General features: G+C 42.1%; 2 protein-coding genes across 6 annotated transcripts in view; one reads left to right on the top strand and one right to left on the bottom strand.

Annotated features, from left to right (window-relative positions):
- Window positions 1-9101, top strand: part of LOC139557201 (DENN domain-containing protein 2D-like) — a 33904-nt gene extending 24803 nt beyond the window's left edge. For all 4 annotated transcript variants that reach the window (XM_071371686.1, XM_071371684.1, XM_071371685.1 and 1 more), the window contains 10 exons: window positions 76-188; window positions 316-385; window positions 490-567; window positions 1632-1772; window positions 4697-4845; window positions 5834-6005; window positions 7302-7352; window positions 7535-7616; window positions 8283-8531; window positions 8734-9101. In XM_071371686.1, the coding sequence (XP_071227787.1) occupies window positions 76-188; window positions 316-385; window positions 490-567; window positions 1632-1772; window positions 4697-4845; window positions 5834-6005; window positions 7302-7352; window positions 7535-7616; window positions 8283-8531; window positions 8734-8801 (1173 nt within the window). In that variant the 3' untranslated portion in view covers window positions 8802-9101. The remainder of the gene's footprint in view (window positions 1-75; window positions 189-315; window positions 386-489; window positions 568-1631; window positions 1773-4696; window positions 4846-5833; window positions 6006-7301; window positions 7353-7534; window positions 7617-8282; window positions 8532-8733) is intronic.
- Window positions 9102-9203: 102 nt separating this feature from the next.
- LOC139557206 (DNA damage-regulated autophagy modulator protein 2) lies at window positions 9204-14103 on the bottom strand. 2 transcript variants are annotated; one of them, XM_071371694.1, is made up of 8 exons: window positions 13918-14103; window positions 13482-13617; window positions 12981-13048; window positions 11758-11900; window positions 11205-11382; window positions 10763-10845; window positions 10043-10135; window positions 9204-9795 (listed from the first exon to the last, which is right to left on the bottom strand). In XM_071371694.1, exons 2-8 carry the CDS (start codon window positions 13610-13612, stop codon window positions 9673-9675), a joined length of 819 nt encoding a protein of 272 aa, XP_071227795.1. In that variant the 5' UTR covers window positions 13613-13617; window positions 13918-14103; the 3' UTR covers window positions 9204-9672. The 2 variants fall into 2 exon arrangements, with proteins under 2 accessions (XP_071227795.1, XP_071227796.1); XM_071371695.1 differs by having other exon boundaries at window positions 13482-13656; window positions 13918-14093.
- Between the last annotated feature and the right edge of the window lie 2265 nt (window positions 14104-16368).

Genomic DNA, 16368 nt, shown 5'->3' with positions numbered 1-16368 from the left:
ATTTCTCTGTTGCCCTCTCTTTCCCTCTCTCCCTCTGTTAATCTCTCTCTCTTGCTTTCTCGCACTCTTTCTCAGAGGGATGGGATGGTGAGATTCCAAAGAGAGGAGGAGGAAAAGACCCTGAAGGCCATCACACTCTTTTGTTTCCCTGAGGGCATCAACTGGGCCCCCCTAACAGAGTACCACAGGTAACACTGCATCTAATATGAAGGATCACCATCAATTTGGAAAGATGGGTGTATTGTTGAGTCATTCCAATGTTGATGTCTTAAAGCTACCAATAGACTTACTTTCTCTCTCACTCGCTCCCTCTAGTGAGACATTCTCATTTGTCTTGACTGAGATCGACGGCAGCAGAAGGAACGGATACTGTAGGAGGCTACTGGTATGATTCACTTTGGGTTTTCACTTGAGATTATTTATAGTGTGGTGAATGCCATGCCCATTATCTGTCTCTCTCTCTCTTGTTTCTCCATTGTTCTCGTCTAGCCCCACGGCAACGGCGCTCGCCCACCTGAGGCCTACTGCATCATTAGCAGGTTGGCTTGTTTCGGACTGTTCTCCAAGGTAACACGCCTCAAAGGTCATTGGCTTTCGGCTGTCAGAAATAAGTGTTTTACCCAGAGACGTAAGCCTGGATGAGTTGAACTGGGAGGATCCCAGGCTGTAACGATGCTTCATACTTCTGAGTAAATCTCTCCCTGGGCCTTCAGTTAGGAATCATGCTGACAACATTGTGCACGTGGTAAAAAAGGAATTAAGCCAACATTGGATAACACCGCACGTGCTCAGATTTTAAAGGGATACAAGCCATTTCCACTTGCATTGCTACATGCTTCAAAAATGCTAGCCAGGATCTTCTGGCCATTCTTAATTAACCAGCTAATAAACTTAAAAACATTCTAGATGAAATGGCAACTCTTGTCTTTCATGAAGTGTACTTTCTCTTTAAAGAGAAAAGGTAGTCCTCACTTATCCCAGTTCTCCCTTGAAAATGTCGACAGCACATAACTTCTCAACAATCTCCCCTATCGGAAAAAACGACAAGAAGAAGACACTCCTCCACTAACGTTGAACTGAAAGTGATGGGGACCTCTTGTAAATCTGACAGCCGTTCATAACGCTAAGCGGTGTGAAATTGGATTGAATTTCTCGTAACTACTGTGTTTATGTAACAGTGTGTTATGGTACTAGCAAATTACTCTGCATCGAGTATGAGCCTCTTAGACTGGTCTTTGGGTTTTGAAATTCCCTATTTGCCGCACAGCTCATACCTTCTCTCCCTTAGTGGCCCTTTATCATTAGCCCGTCTGTGATCCAAGTCACTGTATTTGTTTTGTTCATCATTTGCTGCCTTTCAGTGGTGCCCCAAGTCTTGTGAAGTGAATATTGACACATCATCACCACCACCACCACCAAACTGTCCCTTAGGCTACTGGAAATACTAAGCCCCACAGTTCATCATATACTTATTACTATATACTTATTACTGCCACACCATTTATTGTGGTTTGTCAGTCTCTGTCTTGAAAAAGGTCACCCAGGAAATTGTGTAGGCTAATTATTTTATTCCAGTGGTGCAAAATCACATGATATCAGAGTTGGATTATTCCTGTCTTTCTCTAACGCAGATCTTTGACGAGGTGGAGAAGCGGCGCCAGATCTCCATGGCGATGATCTACCCGTTCATGCAAAGCCTGAGGGAGGCGGCGTTCCCCGCCCCAGGCAACACAGTCAAGATCAAGAGCTTCATCCCCGACAAAGGCACTGAGGTTAGCACCCTGATGTGTCCGATGTAGCCACATGGCTAAGTTGGCATAGCACAATGACATGCTGTTCCTTGAGACCTGGGTCATATTCATTTGGGAACACTGTAGCAAAATGTTAGGATTGGAATAATTGGTTGTAATTAGATGTCATGAAAACCAGCACACACAGTTCCAAGAGTTGAGAAACATCCACATTGATAGCAGTAGCGGTCGGTTTCATTTAAGATGAGGGAGGACGATAATTTTTTTATTATGAGCATGGCCTTATTTCTGTTACAGCATATTGGATGACTGTTATTCATATTCCATTCACCCACTTCAATGTAACATCGATAGGTTTAGGCAACTACATGATACTCTAACTTTTCCTATACCCATCATGAGGTTGCTACAACCTAGCCTATGAATGAAAGTTTACAACGTACAGTAGGTGCACACAAGTCCAGAGAGAGATTTGAGGTGACCGACAGTGACACATGGACAGACAGTGACACATTCAATACCACCTTGCACACTCTTGCCTGCATCTAGCTGCTCTAGGGTGTAATCATTAGTCCAACAGTTGCAAACAAGAGTTTATATTGGACAAATTTGGGTATGTTTATCCCAGTTTCATTCCGTTTGCTTACGTTTAAGAAATGTTATAACAAAATCGACAGAATGAATACACCTCTGATTACATGTAAACACAGTTCACTTTCATAGCAGCCACGTTGTATTCCTTCTCGCATCTACACGCTCTCCTCCTCACCTTATCCCTTCGCTTGTGGACTTCAATGCACAACACATCAGCTGACCAGGCGGAAAAAAACTTTACAAACCATATCATATCCGCTACACACAGACTACATCGTTGTCACCATATTAGCTAATATAATGTCATACTCAACATAGGTAATAGAACTAACATGTTAGTAAACCCGGTACAATCATTCATTATAGTGAGTCAGTAAGCAGTTTAGCAGTTAGACCGGTGGGCCCCAGTGGCAATACATTTGTAAAACCAAAAGCTAACCTTGACTTGGAAGAGTTCGTGTTGGATAGTTATAGCCAGCTAGCTAACATGGCATCCCTCTGTTTGAGACGGTTGTTTTGAGTAGGCTAAACTAGCTAGCTGCATTTGCTAGCTAAGTGAAAGTGAAAAAATATAGCTCTCTCTTGCTTCTTATGTTTGAAGAAATTAAGTTGTTCAACTATTGTCTTTCTCTCTCTCTGAGTCAACTACTCACCACATTTTATGCACTGCAGTGCTACCTAGCTGCAGCTTATGCTTTCAGTACTAGATTCATTCTCTGACCCTTTGATTGAGTAGACAACATGTCAGTTCATGCTGCAAGAGCTCTGATAGGTTGGAGGATGTTCTCCGGAAGTTGTCATAATTACTGTGTAAGTCTATGGAAGGGGGTGAGAACTATGAGCCTCCTAGGTTTTGTATTGAAGTCAATGTACCCAGAAGAGGACGGAAGCTAGTTGTCCTCCTGCTACACCTTGGTGCTACTGTAGACCTTCATTGCAAAACAGTGTGTTTTTATAATAAATTATTTGGTGACATGAATAGATTTGTCTCAAAAGGATAACTTTTTAAATGATTCATCATTTTTATGAAATTCACTGAGGATGGTGCCCGACCATGACAGGTGGGGGGGGGGGGGAAAGCAACTTGACAGGTGAAAAGCACTATGGTGGAAACCTACCCAGGCCCTGTCACTAATGTGATCATCCAGGCCAGGAGAAGAGAAGGGCTGGGTGTATTCAGTAGGAACCAAACGGAACGGGAAGGATCCTACCAAAAATTGTTTTTGTTGCAAAAAGTAAAAGGTTTTGCTATGGTGTGTGACTAATGAATACACCCCTGGGTGAAGGGTACTCACCTTCCAAGCTACAGAAAGTAATGATAAGCACACCGCTAGAGAGGGAGGGAGACAACACTAACAAGATGCACAAAGCTAGTTGGACACAGAGCAAGACAAGGAACACACACAGCTAGTGAAAAAGAAGACAATGTCATCAGTTGAAGATGTATTTACTAAAATGAAAAGGAAACATCCTATTTTCCTGGAATAATGCTGGTGACACACACACAGCGAACATGAAAGAGGAACATCAATGTTAAGCCGGGAAGACAAGCGTCTTCATAGAGCAGGGTTCCCCCAACTTTGGGTTTTCACTTGAGATTATTTATAGTGTGGTGAATGCCATGCCCATTATGTCTCGCTCTCTGTTCATGTTGCAAGAGCTCTGATAGGTTGAAGGACGTCCTCCGGAAGTTGTCATAATTACACACACACACACACACACTGCATTGAAATAGGAGAGGTATTACTGAGGTGAGATGTTCCAATTCTATCCTGCAACATTCCATTTTTCAGGCCCTTTTTCCCCCCCAGTTAACCCCCACACACACTATTTGTTTAGTGGTTGCTGTATATTATCTGTATGTTTAGGTCTGATTACTTTAGTTAAACTGATATATATTTTAGCAAGCACACTCATTTTGAAAAATATAGGCTGAACTATGCCTCTGAAAAATAAACTGTCTCAAACTCCGCCGGGACATACTTTCAATGGTGCTATCCCACTTCTGATACCGTTGTAGTTAATTAGGGTGCAATGCCGACCGGGACTCAAACCTGGTCCCTGTGTCTGCCATTCCAAAACCTTAGCCATTATACCAAGAGTTAAGCCAACATTATTAAGAGGCTAAAATCTCCCATGTGGTCAATTATTTCCCCTGCTCGCTTGCCTCAATTTTCATGAAATTAATTCCGTTAGTAAATCAACTTTGTATTGCTTTGGTGTATATAACAAGTTGGTGACGGTGGTAACATTTACTGTACATAACATGTTCTTGACATGTTGGTGACATGTACATAACATCTTGGTAACAATGGTGACGTGTAGATAAGAATTGACTCTCTCCCATCCAGATCATCAGTCTGACGCGGCCGTTGGACTCGTGGCTAGAGCATGTGGACTTCCGCACACTCTTTCGCTGCTTGACCGACGAGGAGGTTCTGCTCGTGTTCGCTGCCGCCGTTATGGAGCGACGCATCGTCTTCATAGCGGAGGAGCTCAGGTACTGCACGCACAGACACACGCTATTACTTAGTAGTCAAATCAACATAGTCGTCTGAGATGAATGCATCAACTCTGTCAATGGGAGCCTATTATAAAAACGTCATTGCATATGAATATGAAACGAGATGCTCCTTACACGTTGACGGCCACTCAGAAATAAAAACCTAAAATCACAATGAGAAGCTTCAAGGGGGTATCAGAAGTTCACATTGTTCACACAGTGGCACACATACCAGGGGTTGGAACCAAAACTATTTTTCAATTGTTTCATTTTGAACAGAACCTCTATTTTTGTCGTTCCGTTGCACTGTTCCGATCAGCGAAATAAAGTAGTGAACCGGTTAAAACCCTCAAAGTACTGGTTTATATCGTTCCTTTTTTAACCTGTGATAAAGTTTTTTTTATTTACATTTAGCTCATTAAATTACTTAACCAATCAGTGAATTATACCTAGGAGGAGCGGCTTTTATGGAGGAACTTTGAATGTCCTTTGAGCTAGCTAGCTAACAAGCGTGCTTGTCTTACCTTTTTTTTTGTTCCCAACGTGAAACGCGATATCGAGGCCTATGGTATCCTTAACTAGCTTTTGAAAAAGTTAATCCATTCATCTCAAGCTAATCAAAAAATCTATCTTCTGAATCACGCTCGTAACGTCAGTATAGTAGCCTATGCTTTGGATGGGGAGGGGCAGGTAGCCTAAGCGTACACTATCAAAGATTTTCAGCTGGCAGGCAGACACTGGAATACATTTCTGAGTGACAGAGGGAGGGCTTTGCATAGGTGCTTTGTTGTGTTTTTTTTTGTGGGACTAGAAAAAATGCTTGGAACTTTAAAATAACGTTGTTAACCGGTTCTCATGCTTTTAAAATAACAGTTCTGTTCTGGAACAGTATGGGTCACTTTTGTTTTCGGTTCTGTTCTTTGAACTGGTTCCCCTTACACATACACACACGCACTGAATAAGTCTAACTTCTGTCTCTCCTCAGCACCCTGTCCCAGGTGATCCACGCCGTGGTCGCCCTGCTCTACCCCTTCACCTGGCAGCACACCTTCATCTCCATCGTCCCCGAGATCCTCATTGACGTGGTCATGGCCCCCACCCCCTACCTGCTGGGAGTGCAGAAGCGGCTCCTGGAACAGGTCACGGACCAGAGCGACGTGAGTCACCCCCACCTGTGATAATGTTACAGAAATGTTGGCTTCGACACACCAGCTTCGCTCACGTTCGTTACAAAAGCCTGGGGAAGTTGTCGGCAGGAAAACACAAAAAAAGGGGTAGAATATGGTAGAATCTAGATGAACTCTAATGATGAATTCCCACTTCTCAAACCAATCACATATTTTTGCATTGGTCAAACTCCAAACAGAGGTGGTTTCTGAACATTTGACTGACTTGCAACAAGATGCATAACAAAAAACCCAAAGCACCAGTAAACATGTCGTCCCCCACGAATGATGCAGCCCCCCTCCCCCCTTAGGCCAATTGAGTTATGTGACTAACACATTTCAGTTCATTACCAAAGCCCCTACCCTAGGCCAATCCGTGTCATTTTGTTAATGCCGGATCTCTATGGCATCATTCACCAAAGTTTCGTTAAAATCGTCCCAGTGCTGTCTAGAGATATCGCGTGTGACTAAGATACGAACGGACGGAGACAGATTCACAGTCCCCTCCCCCATTTCATCGTGGGGGACAATAACACTGCATAGGCTACTAAAACTTTTGCCCAAGATGGTAGGAAAAGAGGCGCGGACAAAACAATAAAAGTGAAATGCCTCTACTGAGGTTATATGGCATGTCCTCTCAGAGCCAATCAAATCAAAACACAAAAATCCAATAGTGACTTCTAATAGTAGCGTCAACGAGACGAGATTTGGAAGGATGGCCCTGTGATTATTTTTTATTTGATTTAGTTCATTTCCTAAGAGTTAAATGCATACTTAACAATCATAACAAAATACGGCTTTCACCTTGTCACACTACACAAACAATACAATTCTTCTCCCCCAGGCTTTGAAAATAAATAGTGAGACTACAACAAAGTTAGCACATTACCAGTTAAATGTCAAACGTAGAACTAATGACATGGGCCCTGTCCAGAAACAACACCTAAACCCCATGTATATATCTGAAAAGACTGGATAGAAGTCTGCTATCCTATTTGACTGAAAGCACAGGAAGGGGTAGGGGCAAAGGGGTTGTTCCTGGATCAGACCATGGCGCTATCTCAATTTATTTCCTTGATTCCTTGCCTCCTTCACAATGTATTGGAGGAGATGGCCCAAGGTCCCTAGCCTCAGACCTCCAATGCATTTTGAGGAGGAGGTGAGGAATCAAGGAAAGATTGAGAAAAAGCACCTGAATGACTGGATGGGAAGTTTGGGAGTCTTGGTAGTAATAGTGATGGATTGGTGTTGGAATAATGATTGTAGGCTCTGTTTTCCCCAACACAGCTGCTTGTTGTGGACTTGTCAGAGGATAAGGGGGACACTTTCCTAGTTCGAGTAAGTGTGTAGTCTCGAGAGTGGAGCAATGGCCTAAATGTGCGTTTAAAAAAAACAAAAAAACATTTATGCTCTTTTGAATTAATTCAGTTTATTATTTGTACTGTTTTGCACTTAATACTATGAGGGAAACTGGAGTTTTTTGCTTTGTCATACCATTGAATATTGTAACTGTTTTATAGAGCGGAGATGAGAAGTCTATTCTGCCCCCTAAGCTCCAAGATGAAATACTGCAGGCACTAAGAAATAGGAAAGAAAAAGCCAGTGAGTATATTTTGATATCAGCCTTTGAAACAAATGCCGGAACAAATGTGAAAGGGAAAACAGCTTTATAAGATGTAGTGCATTTTAGTTTTGTTTTCACAATTGGAAAATAGGTTTTCCATCAGATGTTTTTGCAAGAGGAAAAAGAGCTGTTTTTTTAAAATATATTTTTATTTCACCTTTATTTAACCAGGTAGGCTAGTTGAGAACAAGTTCTCATTTGCAACTGCGACCTGGCCAAGATAAAGCATAGCAGTTTGAACAGACAACAACACAGAGTTACTCATGGAGTAAACAATAAACAAGTCAATAACATAGTAGAAAAAAAAAGGGGGAAAAAAATCTATATACAATGTGTGCAAAAGGGGTATTTGATTTATTCTAGAGATTGCATTGCTCTTTTTCACCTACAGTACCACATCAGGTGTGCAGATGGCCATACTGATGAATTAACTGTAACCTTTGAATATAGATTGTTTTATGCTCTCTTTGATCCTTTCAAAGTAATGTGAGGTTTAGGAAAATTAGCATGTCATCATAAGAGACTGGTTGTTCGCACACAAGATGAAAGGTCGACGTTATGGCTCTCGAGCACGGCCAAATAACACACTTTGGTTGAAACCACCTGGACTGTGGCTAAACGTGTGTGTACCATTTCCCACGCAGCTGTGGAGGAGCTGAACAAGGTGGTCTCGGAAGCCTTCCTGCCCTTCTTCGTGAAGACTGTCGGACATTTTGCCTCATACGTGACGCGGAAAGGAAGCGGGCAGCCAGGGGTGTTTCAGAGCAGGGCCTTCTACAAGGCCATCGAGTCCAAGACCACGCGGCACTTTGTCAAGAAGTTCCTCCAGACCCAGATGTTTGACCTGTTTATCCAAGAGTTGGAGCAGCAGCAGCCAGCGAGCCCCCAGCAAGGTGAGAAGGCCCACTCGCCTCTAGGCGAGAGAGCTTTAATACATACTTGCATAACATGAGAATTTGAAAGCTATATAACATGTTAGAAAACATATCTAAAGTTTAAGATGATAATGAAGCCGGGTTGTTCTTGGGGGATAACATGCCTCTTGTTCGCTTATCATTCATTTACTCATTTATCATCACCCCCTCATCTTTTCAGGGATTTTCCACAAAAAGATTGTTGAATACCAGGAAAAGAAGAAAAGAGAGAAGGCAAAGAAGAGATAGTTAGTATCTTGTGAATACACTGTAAACGAGGCTACGATTGTGTATATAAGGGATTTACTGTAGATGTGATAATAAAATAGATTTGAGATGTAAATATTGGAAGTGAATAATTTGTATTTATAGTTTTTTGTGTTGGGGTAACAGTGGGTATTTTATGTGTTGCTACTGTATATGATAGACGGTTGACAAGACCACTGGTTAGAATGAGTGTTGGGTTCAAAAATCTGTCACCGTCTGAACCTGCTATGATTAAGCAGAAAAACATCTAATAAAGACTTTGAATCTTTATGTGAACCTTTACGCCAACTTTCCTGTTTTTTTCAGTCAGGTTCAAGAATGATGTTGCCAAATAAGCACGTGTGTGCATACATGCACATGAGGTCAGACAGGGAAATTGACAAGTCATTAAAAACAGATTTATTTGTAGAAAAGTAAAATACCAGAAATGTTTTCAGCAAACTGTACAATACATATATAGAAAAAGCGAACTCATGGACCGTAAGTTAAAGCTGATGCATCACACTTTTAATTAACATTTTGACCCACTAAATATCTTTACTCGCGTTCATTACGCACCAAACTGAAGCAGGGAGGGACTGCCTGGACTGGTCCAATAAGGAAACAAATTTTCCATTGAGTGACCTAATGAACACAACACAGTTGTTCGGTCAATGAAGTGCTGAGTCTCCAATGGCATCCTCTTGCCTCCTTTCCTTAAATCACAGACCCCAAATCACGTGGGCAAATGCATTATTGTTCCAACCTATTCAATCCTTCCATTTAGCAAGAGATGAAGGGAAGTAATTTCGGGGCACAGAGATGCTTTTCCTGGGGTGGGACTGCAGTGTGGACACAGAAGGAGGCAGTGTAGTCAGATGCTCCCAGCCAGCAGTGGCGAGTGCTCTCCATGGTGGGCATGCTCTCTCACGTCGTAATGGGCGTAGTCGTACAGGTGATTACTCTGCATGACAACTTGTACCCGCAACTGGATTTTCTGGGGAGCAAAGAACATGAATACACCTGAGACTTCTATGGTGAGAGGCCATTCAACCCATCTTCCTTAGTTGATGAAACAACTGAGAATGAGCTGTAACATTAAATGTATCACATTCAGCTCTACTCATACAAATGTAATTTGTTATACAAAACAGATCTGAGAATGAAGTCTTGCAATGGTAGTGTTTATTTTGCTTTGCCATTGGTTGTGAGCAGAGAGAGAAGGGATAGCAGGAAGACCATACCTGGAAATCTCGGATGTAAGTGAGGAAGAAGCAGATAAAGGAGAAGGCCAGACACCACTCAGCCACAGCACTGACCAGATGGGCTGTGTACCCCTGAAATGTATGGTACCATTGACCCCAGAGGAAACCATTAGAAACAAACTCAAACAGTTGACATAAAGGTAATATGAGAGACTATGATTTAAGTTCAATTAGTAAAATACCAACCAATATAGTAGCGTTATGGAAATGATATGGGACAAAGGGATATTATGGTCTCTTGCTGAGCCATATTAGCCAATATATTAACAAGGAAAGGATCTCCATGTTCTAGTATTTTAGTAGGAAGTAGCATTCCTACGTGCTTCATATGTATTTGTACATACTTCACATTGTTGTCCATTGTAACAGTATAACTTTAGTACGTCCCCTCGCCCCGACACGGGCGCGAACCAGGGACCCTCTGCACACATCAACAACGGTCGCCCACGAAGCATCGTTACCCATCGCTCCACAAAGGCCACGGCACTTGCAGAGCAAGGTGAAACACTACTTCTAGGTTTCAGAGCAAGTGACGTAACTGATTGAAACGCTAGTAGCGCGTACCCGCTAGCCATTTCACATCCGTTACACTAGCAGCACCCAAGTACAATCTCTACATAGAACAAACTAGTAGCCACTATTTCCAATCGTATAATATTTAGTAGGATCACAGTGTAGAGGACCCTGATGTTTGCCCACCGTTTCTTCTGGTCTCCAGCGTATTTTTCTGTCCACGTCCACGCCTGGTAGGTCATCATACAGAATGGCTGACGACACAAACGCTGAGAGAGGGCAAAAGGGTCAAGGGCTAGAACTGCAGCAGTGGAAGATGTAGTCATATTATTGAGGGACTGACATAACACTTCAATACAGTATCAGATTTTAAACTAGGACTGAGTCGGTTTCCCCAAACCAATGAGCATGCTTTTTAGTCCAGGAGTAGACTTAATTTGAGCCCAGGAAACTGGTCCTACAGGTAGTCCAAGTGTCCCCAAAATGCAATGCTTTCTCAGTTGTTTTCGACAGAAATCCATTCAGTTCTCCACTGTTGTATCCCCTTCTAATGTGTCAATGTTTGCAACTTTCCTTTGTACACTGCTCTGTGTGTGCTCCAGAGTCAGACTAGTATGGTGAAGGATACAGATGATGACGCTGGCCATTGTCCACAGCGCCACGGCAGTGCGCGCCCACAGGATGTCTCGGCCGTGGAAGCGAGGCTGCATGTGGTATGACACCCCCGTCTGAACCAGGATGTAGAGCGCCCCACAGCCAAAGGTCAGCCCCGCCCCCAGCAGGTGCACTGACATGATGGTAGTTTTCTGCAAAAGGGCAGAGGTGGTAATGGATTTCAAACCCGACCCAAGCTTTCACACTTTCCAGAAGGAAGAAAATCCAGGGTCTTTGACTCAAGAGGTGAGGGACAAAGGTGATATGCCCATCATCATTCGGAGAACAGTGAAGAGTTGAGAACACTGAAATGTGTGTGTGTTCCTTCTCAACACTGACAGCTGGATCTTTCGTCCAATTCCAAATCGACCCAGTCCTTACCCCCTATGCTAGATCTGAGAGGGTTTGATAGGTGTAAGCAATATGGCAAAATTATTGCTTATAGGGGTAGGGGTTGATTTGGAATTGGGTATTTATATAAGAATATAGTTATAATGGAAAAGTGGGGTAGGCAATGCTGTATGTACCTGGAAGTTGGCGACGACGCACATGCCCACTGAGCTCATGATACCCAGGACCATGCCAGCACAGTTAAGTCGATGCAGTTTAAGCTCTCCCCCTAGTGCCAGAGCCTGGACCTGCTTGTATCGCACATAGACAGTGGCTACACCTGCAGGGTCAACCACATATAGAGGGATGGACACAAGATTAATGGGAAGTGTGTGTTTTAAAGTAACTGTCCAGTGTTTCCAGATTGATAAAATATTACCAATTACAATGAGTGAAAGTTTTCATTCCCAAAAATGGCAATTAAAGCTGAAATAAGTAACTTTTTGGGTGACCTGACCAAATTCACGTGTTATAGATCTCATTAATTGAAAGCAAGTCTAAGAAGCAATAGATATGTTGTGTGTGCTATTTCTATGCTTCCCGTTCTTAAGTTTCGTTTTTGCGTAATTTACTTTCGGCTTTGTACACCAGCGTTTTAGATGGTACAATGATTTCTACACTCTACTTGCTTGCTTTGTCACAAACTACATTTTTTGCAACCAGGAAATAGCGGAGCGATTTCAACACCGTCATCTAAGTATGTTCAAAAGCAAGTTTTGTGTTGGAATGGTGTGGGCGTATAAGAGTCATGAATAAAATGTATGCGAGTAGTCCACTGATTGGCCAGCTCATGAGGAAATGGCAAGCGTTTTTTAAACTGTCTGTTTGAGGTGGAGTTTAATTTTTTTTACAATTTAATTTTGACCACAATTACGACCAGAGGATGATTCAACATTATTTGGGTAGGAGTTAACAGAATATGAACTTAAGTGATTCTTACTTGGTCTTTCATGTGTGAACCACTGACAAAAATCCCCACTTAACAACGAAGCCACATAGATCACACTAATTTGTCCACAATCCCCTGCTAGGTCTGACAGGGCCAACACATACTTTATGCTTCACAAATAACATCCATGAAACTAGATTTGTATGTAGCAGTCATTTGATTGGCTGACATTCAAAGGCACACTTTCTCCACCATGACAATTCCCTGGAAATGTTGAACCTGGAATACAATCAAGTCAGTGTTTGAGCGGCGTGTTGAACTAGGTCACAAAGGAGACGTATTCGTCCTGCAAACTGTCACCCACTTTAATATTTTCAGCCACTAAATTCTAGTGAAAGGAGTTTGCATTCCCCTTTGATTTTGGGACCACTTAACTATTATACCTGATATGGTGTGTCCATTTTGTTTTACCTAAAAAGGAAGAGATGCTCAGCATGAACCCAAAGACACAGCGTTCGGGAACCACAGCGCTGGCATCACTAAGGAAACACACCACAATCATCTCTGTTATACACAGGACCAAAAGAGCAAACATTTTTACATTTTAGTCATTTAGCAGAGGCTCTTATCCAGAGCGATTTACTAGAGCAACTAGGGTCAAGTGCCTTGTTCAAGAGCACATTGTCAGAATTATCACTTAGGTCGGCTCGGGGATTAGAACCAGCAACCTTTCCGTTACTGGGCAAACGTTTTTTTGCGTTCTTCAAACCTTTTGGTATTGAAAGCTATTGGAATCCTGTAATTATTTATAGCACAAACCAGAAGTTGTCTCGACTGTGGTGCACTGTCCAAAAGCATCTCATCTTCCTCTCATAGGAGCGAATCCCAACTTCAATTGACATCAATGCATGACTAAGTGGAAGTTAGGATTTGCCCTACACACACACAGGTTGGCAGACCCTGGTCCATTACCTGATGTAGGGCACTAGTAGGTCGACGTGGCCCAGCAGCACAGCGGTGACATAGCTGACGACAAAGGTGGCCAAGGACCAGGTGACCAGGGCTGCAGGGAGTACACATACCCCCCTCTGGAACCACCACATACTCCCTGGGACAGGGGGAGGAAGGGGTCCTGTCAGAGCAGTCCCTAACACATACACAGATCACATAATCATGTGCAAATTCCACTATCACTAAGTCAACCTCCTGTTCAAAATGCCACACACAAACAATCACAACCGCTATACAAATCACATTGTCTTAAAAACCCACGCTTTCTCAACCAAACAGATTTCTACATCCTACTACACGCACTAACCCATTACTGACACCATACAACCATTCACAATCTTAGTCCCACTGTTTTCATACAATCACAGCACATAATCTCAATGGTGGTATCACTCACAGTAGTAGGCAGAGCGAAAGACTCAGGACGCCATTCAACGCAGCAAGAGCAGTACAGCTCTAGATAGACACGGGTTTCAAACGTGAGAAAAGTTGGTCGGTCTCTGAAACCCTGCTTTTATTAGTCAGTTGGGAAACTGCTTTGATGGGAGATGAAGAGAACAGAACTGTGTGTGTGAGAGAATGTGTGTTTGTCTGTTCCATACAGACAGTCTAAGAACTCAGACACACCCCTCCCCTCAAACAGGACTTGTGACTAGTCTGCTGTTCTTTGCGCAGCCTAAAACCAGCTGACTTTCATTTAACTTAGTGCTGGCTGACCCCACACATGTGCCAAAGAGGCATACACATTATAACAATTATCCCTAATAAGAGTTAAAATATTGGGGTAGTTTCCCAGAACCAGATTAAGCGTAGCATCTCATTTAAAGTGCTTTTTAGTCCAGGACTTGGCTTAATCTGTGTAAGCTACACATCAAACCCCAAGTCTGTTTCCAATTTTGCGGAGTCTGCCAAAAAGGTAAAAGGACTGCTTAAGATCATTAGTCACTTTGTCCCATCTTCATCACACTAATACATTTGTACTGGAGAACAATATTGCAGAATACTAAAAGAAGAGGTCACGATAGACACAAAAGGCTGCTAGCAATAGACATGATCCCCTGTTATAAATATAGCAATCTTTATTTTACATAAGCTTGTTTATTCAAAAATGAATGATTTTCTTTAACAGAAAGGTAACAATTTTGACCAAACAACAAATTAAAAACCATTGAACATCATTAAACACTAAAAAGCATTTTTTTTTTTTTTTACACCGACCAATGATGCACCCTTTGCAAGTCATCTTAAATCTCTGCAGTGCACAGAAAAGAAACAATCCAAGGAAAAATGAGTTACGCTTGAGGCGGTGTTTCAATTGGTTGAACACTATCAGTTACATATATCCATGTGGCTATTGACGGACCATTACAGTGGGTTGTAATGCCCATCCCATGCATTGGATACAAACATTGACAAGCTCTTCTCTTGTTATGAAGAGACATTAAACGGTAGACATTTTAATACTCTGTGCATCACTGTTTGATATTAGCTAAATTGGTAGGGTAGACATTCCTTAATTTTTGCTTTAAAAAAAACTATTCCTTATGTTTGACCAGGGATGGTACTGCGTCCCTACGGATATAGTTATACTTGGTTAATGATACATACAAAATGGGTGGATTGAACTGTTCCACACAGAGAGATAACTGATGGGCTGTGTAACTGACCAAAGTTCACTAACTATGAACAGAGAGAGAAACCTAAATGGGGATGCAGCTGCCATGACACCAGTGTTGCTGTGGGGGAGTTGGAGTGGCTGTAGGGGTAACATCAGGGAGTGAAGTGGATGAGAACATCTAAACATACCCTTCATTGTATTCATCAGTTACTAATCAAGCATTTATAGCACAACACTTAGGTCTTACACTAGCCTTTTCAGGCCATCATTTTGAAACCTTCCCATTTAAGGCAACTGCTGCATACCGACTGTATTGCATTTTTCACATACATCCCCATTTGGAGTAACTGAGTGTAACACTGGTGCCAGCCTGACCGACTCCTATTTCAACAACGCTACAGTATAACCAAAGCTCAACTAAAAAGCAAAACAGTTTAATGATTTAAAAAATATATATATATATAAAATAAAATACATTTTAAAGAGAAAAAACAGATGAATATTGTAAAAGGAGTGTGAGGAAGTTGGAGTAACACCTATCACTAAAACATTCCAAACATATTTTTTTGTCATCCATGGTGACAAAAATGACTTGCGGTGGACAGAACACATACTCATAACTGTTGCTTGAATATCATAATGATGAGCTAGATTCCTAACTGTTAAGAGTCTGAATGCATGTAACAGATAACGAGAAGTGCTCCATTGACTTGCATCACATATGGCACAAGTTAACTGGAAGCATACAGCAGGAACTGTGTTCCATCTCTCAGAAACAGTAGTATAATGCAGGTCCATTTGTACTGCAATCACATGGGACAAAATGAAGTACATAGGCATATCATGTAAACATGATGAGACAATGGTCCCCTTGTTTGGGGCTTATTGAACATAATACAATTCAGTGTCATAGATCATGCAGGCCCCTCAAACTTAACCCTGGACCTTGCAGCCAGTTCCACTGCTTTTTTTCCATTGTTCCCCTCTAATCAGGGACTAATTTAGACCTGGGACACCAGGTGTGTGCAATTCATTATCAGGTAGAACAGAAAACCAGCAGGCTCTAGACCTCACAGGGTAAGAGTTGAATAACCCTGATGTAGGCTATACATAGGATCAATAACAGAAATGCTAGGCAGTCTTCCCTCATGACCATGTGTTCTTCCACTGAATGCAATCCGCAATCTCTGATGACAGCTTTTCAGATGGTTCAAACAGAATGCAGAAATA

This window comes from Salvelinus alpinus, chromosome 28, assembly GCF_045679555.1.
Source record: "Salvelinus alpinus chromosome 28, SLU_Salpinus.1, whole genome shotgun sequence".
NCBI lineage: Eukaryota > Metazoa > Chordata > Actinopteri > Salmoniformes > Salmonidae > Salvelinus > Salvelinus alpinus.
Note: the sequence above shows the minus strand (reverse complement) of the source record. Positions and strands in the feature narration are given on the sequence as shown.

Bases quoted from the DNA above. Each gene is read 5' to 3' on its own strand.
- LOC139557206 (XM_071371694.1), bottom strand. From the start codon at position 13,612: ATGTGGTGGTTCCAGAGGGGGGTATGTGTACTCCCTGCAGCCCTGGTC. The intron at 13,049-13,481 runs GTAATGGACCAG...GTGTTTCCTTAG, and splicing joins CTACTAGTGCCCTACATCAG to TGATGCCAGCGCTGTGGTTC. The intron at 11,383-11,757 runs GTACATACAGCA...GCCCTTTTGCAG, and splicing joins GCGTCGTCGCCAACTTCCAG to AAAACTACCATCATGTCAGT.